The sequence below is a fragment of the Apaloderma vittatum genome, unplaced genomic scaffold (assembly GCF_000703405.1).
Source record: "Apaloderma vittatum isolate BGI_N311 unplaced genomic scaffold, ASM70340v1 Scaffold44236, whole genome shotgun sequence".
In the NCBI taxonomy this organism is placed as follows: Eukaryota; Metazoa; Chordata; class Aves; order Trogoniformes; family Trogonidae; genus Apaloderma; species Apaloderma vittatum.
In genome coordinates, this window is record NW_009724211.1 from 1 (window position 1) to 11,245 (window position 11,245).

The 11,245-nt window shown below is 40.9% G+C and overlaps 1 protein-coding gene across 1 annotated transcript; it reads left to right on the forward strand.

Annotated features, from left to right (window-relative positions):
- Nucleotides 1–179: 179 nt before the first annotated feature.
- Nucleotides 180–9,356, forward strand: LOC104267604 (insulin-like growth factor-binding protein 3). Its single transcript, XM_009872372.1, has 3 exons — nt 180–407; nt 2,956–3,075; nt 9,225–9,356. The coding sequence occupies exons 1-3, from the start codon at nt 213–215 to the stop codon at nt 9,348–9,350; spliced, it is 441 nt and encodes a 146-aa protein (XP_009870674.1). The 5' UTR covers nt 180–212; the 3' UTR covers nt 9,351–9,356.
- The last annotated feature ends 1,889 nt before the right edge of the window (nt 9,357–11,245 follow it).

An 11,245-nucleotide genomic window follows, 5' to 3' on the forward strand; every position in this document is an offset into this window, starting at 1 on the left:
GAATGCTTCGGCTGCAAAAGCCATCGCGTGGCAGCACAGCCGCTGATGCGTGCGGGATGCCGAGTTCTGGCAAAGGAAAGTCAAGCGCCGAGGCTTAATCTCTTGACTTGTTGCCCTTCCAGATGCAGCTGGCAGTTGATTAACGCTGTTTCATCACTGTATCTGTTCTCTTCGAAGGAAATTCCAGTGATTCAGAAGAAGAAGACCGGAATATGAGCAGCACAGAGAGTCAGACTGTCCCAAACTCTCACAGGGTAACAGATTCAAAATCGCATCCACCGCACATCAGAATGGATATCATCAGGAAAGTGCAAGCCAAAAATACACAGCGTTATAAAGTGGAATATGATTCGCAGAGTACGGACACATTGAACTTCTCTTCTGAATCTAAACAAGAGACTGAATATGTAAGTACTTTTGGAAACGGAAAGGCATTTCCCAGCATGTGAATATGCATGCGTATCTATATGCATTTTGTGCGCATGACGAGGTAAATAAACCAAATAACTAAACGGTGGTAATCGTGGTAGCCGTTTAGGGCATTCTGGCTGTTTAACCGGTAACACTATTGCATCTGCAGATGCCAACAGACCAAGTAGATCACGTTCAGAAGATACCTGTGATTATCACACATTTTTGTGAGTGGACTTGGGACAGGTTTAATAGCGTCATCATTAAATTTGGTTGCAAATAGCATTTTTGGTTTACAATAATGGAAAAAAGATGTTCCATGTTCAGTGTAGGGACAACGTGTTCACATGCCACAGCACAAATCAAGGGAGATAGGCTGTGAGTGAGGATCAGGATCTTAACTGATCAGTCATGGTTTGTGTGATATGCTGAGCACTACGTCCACTTGCCATCATCATTTGATGCTGCTGCCTAAATACAAAGGCTCATGGGCACACAAGCTGCCATTGCTTTCTACCAATCATGCCCAGGGGGTTTGTAGGGCATCCAGAGTATGCTGAATCTGAGGGAAGAGTAGTTCCTCTCCCTGGACATCCTGGCTGATAACTGAATGGTTATCCTTGTGCCTGTGCCAGATGGCCTAAAAATATGACTGGATATACTTGGGCGTTTCATCAAAACAGTCATGGAAAAACTAGACATGGCTTCCGATATGCAGGAAGAAGGTTTTGAAAGGTGTATGAGGTGGAAAGTTGTGTCTGAAGAGAGTGTGGCCTCCAAGTTAACACAGCAAGGGTGGTGAGGCTGCATGTTTCGTTTGTTGTGATAGCCAGCCATCCAGTAAAAAAACATCAGTAGGTGCCTTCCAGTGTGTCCGCCTCCCAAAAATGTGAAGTAAACTGCCTACAGTACAAGAATGAGCATTGGTAGCTCTGAGGAAATAGGTACCTGGTCTTAAATAGGATGAACCTTTCACTTATGTGGTAGTTGAGTCCCATGAGCAAAGACAACTTACCAGAGCAACTTATCCCACAAACCACCTACCAAGGTTGCTGGTGTCTGTAAGAACCAGAAATAAGTCCATCAGGGACAGGTGCCTTTGTCAGCAAAGCTGTGCCTGCATGTTAACTTTTGATATTGATCTCTCTGACTTTAGACAGAGAAAAAAAAAAAAAAAAGCTGTTGATCTTTCTTTTTCTAGGCCTAACTTGGGACTGAGTATTTGAACGTATGTGATTTGCAGTCACCGTGTCTGAACAGTTCAATTTTTTCTCAGGAACTGCCAATAAGAACAGCAATTTAAAACACGTGTTTAGAGCTTGTGAGGTTGATACTGAAAGAAAATATATAAAAGCATCAATAAAGGTCTTTGGTAAAATCAATTTTAAACTCCAGTAGAACTGTGGAGTCTGTGTGCTTTCAGACACTCACATGAAAGGTACTTTACATTAGCAAACTATTAATATTACCACTTGAAAGTATAAATGTTATTACTTCACTAATTAAAAATTGCACCAAATGAGCCTTTTTGTTGATACAGCAACTTAAACATTTTAAAGCCGTGCAACTGTGCAAGGAAACTTTTTTTTGTCTCTGCTGAAGAAGCAGACTGGTGGACCCAGTCAGTAATGTGCCAAGACAGGAGTGTAGCTAAGCACGGAGTTTGTAGACTCTGACTCTTGAATCCTGTTCCTACTGCTGACACTGACTGCCTTCCTGGCCTCTGGCAAAACGTGAACTCCTCTGCTCCTGGTTTTCTGACTGCAGTGTGGGGCTTGTAGCTCTTTACTCCCTGCCCTGAAGGGCTGCAGTAAGAAATAATTAGTTGTTGTTTGAGGCATGCTCTTAAAAGTGCTTCTGGAAGTTGGCTCATTGTCCTAGAGCTAATCCTCACTACATTGTTGTCAGCCTTTGCAGTTGGAGAAAGGGAGGCAAAAATTGTATTCTTATCTAATGAGACTGTTGTGTGCCACTGTTCCTTTGCTGCATCCATTTGGTCCAGTTGAACTTGAGAATTGTTGTCCAGAGTTGCAGCATTTTTATGTGTACATATACGCTATGTCAAACTATTTGTTCTCAATTAAATTAATCTCACTTAAGCTTTCAAATCCAGCAGAATCACAAAAATCAAATGGCATTAGGGAAAATCTACCAAATAGTGTATTTCCAGTTGCCTACCTTTTTGTTTTCCCACTTGGTGCAAGGCCAGCTTTTCCAAGCCTAAATTATATATGGTTGATTTGCATACTGGTTAAGCCTTTCCGTAAGTAAACATGGCTGTGATTTCAACTGGAAACACCAGTCTGTGCCTCAGCATAGCATAGGGCTTTCAGTGTTAAGAAATCAATTTATTCTGAATAAAGCAGAAAGTCAGAATTTTATCTCTGAATGGTCTGCCTTTTGATCTGTCCAGCTGTCTCACTGTTTCAATGGATTTGATGGGTTTGTGGTTTTTGCCTTTTAAAGATTTATTAACTCTTCTGTGAAAGACAGCATTTGGGAATGAAGTTTCATTTATGTTTTCTAAAATATGGTTGTTAACAGGGTCCCTGTCGCAGAGAAATGGAAGACACTTTAAACCACCTAAAGATCCTGAATGTCTTGAGTCCCAGGGGCTTTCATATTCCAAATTGTGATAAGAAGGGATTCTACAAGAAAAAGCAAGTAAGTACAGTCTTGAGCATTTCAGTGAATGTACATCACCTTTTTCTGCATCTTTGCTGAAAGATCTTGCCAGCAAGGTGCATTATGTATCATTTTACAGAGGAACTAGTTCAGTTCCAGTTTTAGGACCTGATCTGATAGTGCTGAACCTTGTCAACTGGGGACAGTGTTTTTTATTTTCTGTTGATCATGACAACAGATTCATTTGAGAAACTTCATACTTAATCACAGATGGGCTGGCTGGTGTCCTAATGCCCTTTGGTTTAAAAAAAGCAGTGCCTCTGTAATAACCCACAGATCTAAATGTTGCAGTCACCATATGACTGCAATAGATCAATGCTTTGAATTGTAAATAGCTGCTTGAGGGTTCCTAGAAGAACTGCACTGGATCATATTACAAAAAGCAACTCAAGAAAGGTATATATCTGTCCTTTATGTGGTACACAGATTGCTTCCAAAATCCAGGTCATGTTATCATGAAAGTGATACATCTAGTAGTTACTCTGCAGCAAGGATGGCTTCTCAGCCGTCTTTGGTTCTAGGGTTGTGACCTTTCTTGACAAATGCAGACCTAAACTGTGGGTATTTATGCTTCAGTTGTGTTGGGTTGAGCTATGGTAGTACTCTCCGGTCAGTACTGACCTTGAAGTTCATTCAGGAACTTGGGGAGGTAGAAGACATGCCAGGTTCTTTGCTTGATGTGCACGCCCCATCTAATTCCAGTGTTTAGTTAGTGACCTGCCTGTAAATGTGTTTCTTGGTATAATTCCAAAATTTTCTGAATTCAAAAGTTTCTTTTAAGGTTTTCCTCAAGGCAAACCCTGTGTAAGGACAGATTTTGTTTGTGGAGCATTTCGTCTCTCCCGTTTGGTTTTACACAAGTCAGCTTCTCTATCTCTGGCAAGCAAAGGAGTGGCTGACTGCATTACTAGCTAGTGCAGTTCATTGACTGGAAGCGAGAGGCCGCGTCCAACCAGGCAACCTTATTTTAGGGATGATATCTCTCAATTTTTTGGCTTCCAGCTTTCTTAGAAGCAGTTTTTCCCTTTCGGGTATTCCCTGGAGCTCTGTGTTAATCTGGCAGTGTCAGGTGGGGCTTTTGCAGTAGGGGTGAGGTTTCCAGCCTTCCTTTCTGCCATGAGCCCAGCACTGACTTTGATGAGCTTTGATGCGTGCTGCTGAGATTGTCTACGCTCCCCAGCTTTTCCTGAGCAGGTGGTGGCAACTCCCAAGCAGGAATAGAGTTTCTTTCTGTTGTCTGGAGTTTTGAGAAACACTTGTCATTAATGCACCGCTGCATGTAAACTGGCAGAGAGCAGTGTTTGCATCTCAGTCTGCATTTGTTGAGAAAATACATCAAACTGTTAGTGGAGTGAGGCTAGGACTGTGTTTTGTGCCTGTGCCATAAAAGCATTTGCTTAGTTACTCTGGAATGGCACATCATTTAACTGTGTTCAAGGCACACAAGTCTACTGTATCCCTTTTCCTTCTCTAGATAATAGAGAAGACCGCAGATTGGTATTTACTTTGTCCAGTGGATCTTCCTTTCATCTGTCTTGAGACTCTGAGGTTTTTGCTCTGTCAGCAAAAAGGCAGTGGTTTGCACGCAGTCTTCGGCATGTATATGTAGTAAATCAGATCCACAGTAAGCACATATTAAAGTGCTTAAGCACATATTAAAGTACATCCTTTCAAGTATGACTGTGCTTCTGAAGTGCAGTCATAGTTCTGCCACTGAGGTGGAAAAATACGGATAGGGTCAAAAATAGGAAAGACAGATAATGCACTTAGCTAGTCTTTGTTCCTAGAAGTTGATTTACAGGAGTGAGGTATTGGTACAGAAGGAGCAAAGACACGCTTCTGCCGTCTGTGTAGTATCCGAGCCTGTCAGGAGATTTTCAGGCTACTTTAGGAAAGATTCCTGTGCTATGTGCAACAGCCCATTCAGTCAGCAAATATAGTGGGTGCTGTGTCAGTTTGCACAGATCAATTAGTTTCAATGTAGTTTGAGACAACTCAGGATCTTGCAGAAGATGCCCACAAATGGAGCTCACCTGAGTAAACGTTCTACATGAAATGCAGTTTGAGTGCTTCTCCTGTAAATGAACCTCAATCAACCCTGGAAACAGGCCTTTGTAGGTAGGACTTACAGAGACAGCTTGCCTCTCACATGATTGAAATACATACCAAAAATAATGCATTTGAGTAGCCCTCGTAAAATAAACTCCTAGAAAAAAACATCAGTTTGAGAAGTGTGTGAGTCCTGTCCAGACCAAGTTCACTATTTGCAAGGCAAGGTGACAGTTATGTTTGGTTTTCTTTCTGAAGCATCAACACGTAGGTCTGATAGTTTAGGCACTGTGAGCAGGTGTCTAATCTCATTAACAGAATGCTAGGCTATTTTATTAATTTCCTTCAGTGCTATTATTAGCAGCATTCAATCTGTTATTCGGTTATATTATTGTGACAATAAAATTCAGAATCATAGGCTAGGAAGTAGTAAATCCATCAAAAAATGAGTTTGAGCTAGGCTTTTAGTTCTGGAAGCAGCTGCCAAAACCACTGCTTAGGATGATAATGTAGGTGTGTGGAAATCTGACAGAATTATAATCATCCTGAAAACCTTTAAAACACATTCAGGAGGCACTTCATGTGTTAGTATATTCTGCCTTCCTGGTCACCTGCTCTTTCAATCAAGTTGAAAGCAGTTATTTATTAAGACATTTGTGAAAGTCTAGAAATTGACTTTTCAGGAACGACCATAGGGAGTAATTTGCATATGTGAAACAGTTTTAAGAACATAAATTTTCCTGTCAGGTATAACATGAAAAGTATTTCACACCTTATGTTTACATATAAACTTTCTTAGAATCAGACTTATTAAAATTTATAAGTCTCTGTCTTAGTACAACCTTACATGCGTGAGTTATTATTGAACTGTGTTATACAGGTGTATTTACGTGGAATAGGTTGATACAGGCACATTTCTGCCTCAAGCATGATGAAATTAGAATTATTATATGGGGCAGTTACTAGAATTGCCCCATATTTGTGTACCAGAGCCAGATACTCACCTAATGTGAGCTGGCATGGTTCCACTGAAAAGAGAGCTGGTCTTGGTGGGAGCCAAAACGGTCTGAGGTATATGTCAATGCTGTCTGCAGTCTGTTCTGGGAGACCACGGTTGTAGCTCCACAGAGACCTCTGGGCTGACCAGGAATTCAATGGGATACCATATGCTTTGCTGTGTCGCACAAATGCCTCTGCGGCACTTCTTTGTGAAGGGGAGAAGGGGCAGGTGGCATTAAAGCTGGCAGCTGGTGTTTCTATCAGAAGTAATTACTAGCTCCACTGCTTGGGCAGTTTTCCAGCTTTTTGGACCTCTGAAGTCATACAGAAGAACTGGGCAAAGCCTTGAAATGTACATGGAGCACAAAATGAAGAAGAGTGGACTTTTATATATTCTTTATTTCCGTATGAACTGTCCACCATTTCTGTAGAGAATGCAAGCTAGCTGCTTATGGATAAAAAAGCATGACTTTTGTATCAGCTTTGCTATTGACAGCACTGCTAAGTGGGTAGTACAAAATCTCAGATTGGAGAAGGAAAATTGTTTACTTATATAGTGTTATTTCGTCTGTAAAATGACCTACATGTTTCATTTCCAAGTGGGTTGTCTAGAAGAAATAAAAACATTAGTAATAGCAATGATGTTCCTGCAGGCTAACTTCATGTTGTAGTTAATTGGAAAGTCAATTATGCAACTGTAAAAAGCAATCAAAACCTCCAAGAACATGAGGTAACTTTAATTGATCATTTATTTTGAGAGTGATGCAAGCCTATGAATCAGCGAGAGTTGTGTAACATACTTCATAAAGTACTTCTAAAAGGGGAGGCGATGTTACTGTCATTAGCAGAAGTGTAGTTTCATTGCCGGAGCATCAGGCTGGCACCCAGAAGCCCTGTGCTCTAATTTGGGCTCCATCTGTACCTGCTCTCTTGGGAAAAACAGCTCAAGAACTTCTGCCTCAGTTTCCTTTTCTGTAAAATTTAAGTTATGCAAAGGCTGCTGTTTATGAACTCCTCAGTTTTGAACATGAAGAATTTAAGTCACTAAATGTTAATACCACTTTAGCTAGAGTCCAGTCACCTCCGAAATTGAAGGAAAGTTTCCCACTGATGTCAGTGGACTTTGAGCAGCCATTCATGGAAGTCCTGTAGAATAGATGCAAGCTCTAGAGAGGCTTTTGAGGCAATAAATGCAAGTTGTAAAAGTTATGTTTAAAGATTTAGAATGGAAAACCAGCTGAACAAGTAACTAGAACTTAAGTGCAGCTAATGTAGCTATTCTCTCAGTAGATTTGAACTTCCTCACTCTCTCCTAAAATAAGCTGATGTGTACTTTAAGTTTGATCTTGTCATCCTGCTGTCATCCATTTGCATACGGCTAAGGAATGCAAATTCAGGGAAGAACAGGCAGGCATTGGGCTTGTTAGTCAAAAATTGTATCACAAGGGTAGTTTAATTTGCAAGATGGAAACTTGGTCAGAAATCTGTGTCAAATGTCTGATCTGCTCCCATTTCTCAATCTTCAGAAGTTCCTAGTGAAGACTGTCTACCCTGCCTCATGCTGCCACAAATTAGTGGGCTCAGGGGTCCGTGTTCTGGTGCAGGCTGTCACGAGAGTGACCCATATTCATTCACAGTTCCGTCCAGAGTACCACCCTTTGGCCAGAGGTCCTAAACTAGACGTACAATGGGGTCAGGCACTTTGGGCAGCATGTGAAGCCCAACACTTACTTGGTGTTTCCTTGTGCATCTACAGATGAAAGAGGCAGTTTTGTGAGTCACTGCTGTACCCACATAGGCCTGTTAAGACTCCAGAGAACAAGCAGTTCAGTGGTAGTGGCAGAGTTTCCCTGACCTGTGCCAGCCTGAACCTCTATATACTTGAATTGCTGAGTGTGACCTCAGTCACAGATTTTACTCTGCTTGAATGATAGGCCTAACTTTGTTGAGGGCCATTAAGTGGCTTCAGTGTAGCCTCTGTCTTCCTTCACGTTAGCAATGCAACAGAGGAAAGCCCAGCCTTTGAAAAGGTGGATATATTTGTGTCACCACCTGCTTTGTAAGTCTCTCTGGACTAAACAACCACCTTTGTTAGCATTTGCAGTGGATCCTGTACCACTAGATCTCAAAACTTGAACTGACCTGAAGGCTATGTCTTAGCAATGAGGTTGACCCTGGAACCCTCGTGAGACAATCTCTGTCCTGGAGACACGTGTGTTTAAAGTGGCTGAAAGCCTTGCATGGTCCCAGAGGTTCACAGTATATGACTGTGTCAGGGGGTGCATACTGAAATGCAGCTTGCAGGATGTAATCTCCTTTTGTCTATTTTTTACAATTTGTGATTCCTTGGGGAGATCATTGCTTACTTAGTAGATACTAAAATGACAATCACTGCATTACCGTTTCTAAAGAATTTCAGTGTTCTTGCCAGTGGTAGTTTCAGGTTGGTCAGCATTGCTGGCAAATTCCACTAGGCAACTTCTAAAGGTGACATAGGTTATAGACTAGTATATAAGCAACAGTATTTATAGGAAAATATATGTGTAAAGTTCTAGTACACCTATCAGTTGTTGAAGTGATAACTCCATTACAGAAGGATTACGTGTCTGTTAATAAATGTCAACTACAGTATTGAAATCCATCCAGCAAACAGATGCAGGTCGAGGGTGTTTATTGCTGCAGTGGCTGTCTTTGTCAGACCTGTGCTTTAGTGTTAGAACCAACCTATTAACTTTCTGTTCCAAAAATGGGTCCCAGTTATCAGCCTGTACTGTTGTAAGTAGTCGTGGTATTCAAAGGGGGCAACTGTGCTGCCTGTATGGTAGGGAGTAGTTTGTAAGGGTGTTTTATGGTTCTCAGAGCAGTTTTACTTATGGAATAATTAGATCCAATGGGATTGATGGGCAGAGGAGGTAAGCTTTTACTGGTAATACTTTGCAGTGGTAATAAATATTCTGTTTAATTCTGTCAGATATGGTCAGGATATGGAAGTGCAACTATCAAACAAGCAGGAGTCCCTGCTGTAGAAAACTAAGAGCAGAGAAAACAAAAGCAATGTTGTGTCTTTTATTCCATTTCAGTGTCGCCCATCCAAAGGCCGAAAGAGAGGTTACTGCTGGTGCGTGGATAAATACGGACAGCCACTTCCCGGGTATGATGGGAAGGGAAAAGGAGATATCCACTGCTATAATTTGGAAAGTAAATGAAGGCTGGGTGCCAGCTCTTCTGGCATCTGTGCGTGGCCGCTAGACCTTGCAGAGACCTCGGAGGGGCTGGGTAAACACTGAGGACTCTGTTGGGCATGGAGCACTGAGCTCTGCCTGCCGCAGCGGATGGGGAGACAGCCTCTGCGGACACTGCTACAGCTGCACCCACCACCCCCGCGCCTCAGGCTCCCTACGGGAAGTGTAGGAGCTCGGAATTCCCACATAAACGTGCACTATTGATACCCAGAGAGAGAGGAACAAAAGCACTTCGGAATGGATTCAGGGAGTCTCCACTGACTTTGTAAAGAACGGCCTGTGACCAATTTGATCCTGAAAGATACTGTTTTGTTGGGGGTTTTTTTAAGAATTTATAGATTGTAAGTTTGTAGAAGTATGAAAAAAGAAAACACACAAAAAAACCCCACACGGATTTAGAGGTTAAGATTTTTTTACAGGTCTGACAGGAAGCTTATCTTCACGGGTAAAAAGTTTTATAAAAATCTCAAAGAACTTTTTAAAGAAACATATTTCTAAAATAAAGACATGGCTATTTTTTCTGTAAAATATATTATGAATATTCTGTTAGTCTGTATTTAATATAATTGTTTTTTAATAAACTATTTAAATGTAACAGGTGAATACCAAATATTACACAATAATTCTAGTGTATACTTCTGTATGCAAAGAGAAAGTAAGGGTATGGAATGATTTACAAATATCTATAGATCCATATGCATACACACTGACCTATTCAACATAATAGAAATTAATTTGTGGAGTTAAGGAAGTGTTTCCAGAAGAGAATGTTTTGTTATTTGAAGTAACTACAAATACCAAGATATAATTTTAAAAAAAATTTAAAATTATTTTATTTTATTGATGTTTCTAATATACCCATCACTGAATTATGCCACTGGAAAGGATAGCAGTTGCACTGAAGCTCTCGGTAAAGCATTCTTCTGTCTGTCCTTCGCTTCAGTATGTGCAACAGGGCTTGCGTTTCTTCTGTGTCCTCCTTACACTAATATAGAATATTTGTGGACAAAAATTGCCATTACCGTACCACCCTTTCTGTTTGCTTATTTATTTTGAAAAGCTGTATCTATTCTGTGTTGTCTTGGTACACTCTACCAAAGCACATACTTTGTATGAGGAACTCCTGTTTAAACAATCCTGACAAGATGGGGGGGATCGTGGACCTGGCTGTTCAGACCCGTGTGCTTCATTTATGCTACACAAGATTGTTGCTTGTTTTGACTTTGGTAGAAATGATTTGCCTGCATCTAAGCATAGAATAAGAACCATTTGGTTTAAATATTTAAACCAACTGTCTGCCGTGATGTTATGTATGTCCTTTTAATGCAAAGAGAAGTGATTCGGTTTTGTTCTGGTATGTGATGCTTTCACGTAACGAAGACTTTGGCAACATTTTTTTTTCTGAGGATGATTGTTTACTGAACTTTGTGACAAATTCTGTATGATGATGAAATCTGAGTAAGGAAAAGTGGCCTGTGAAACGTAACATCTCTCTGGAAAGTAATGCCATATTTTGTATATGTATTTATTTATATATTTTATATAAATATTTTATATATTTATATAAATATATAATATATTCTTATATGTGTCACTATAAATGTTTGATGTCACTGTAGAAAAAAGGAACCATCAACACTGTAATTTCCTGTTGAGTTGGGAACCCTATGGCAACAGAAGACACTGGGTGTCGAGCCAGGGGCTGTGCTGACGGAGGGAAGACTCTGGGGCCGAGGAGCTTGTTCCTCTCCTGCCACTTGAATTGTAGCCACCCTTATTCCTTCCGGCAGTGGCAAATGCATTGAAACTCTGGTGTGGAAAGGCTTGGATATACAACTTAGCATGATGGAGGCAGCCAA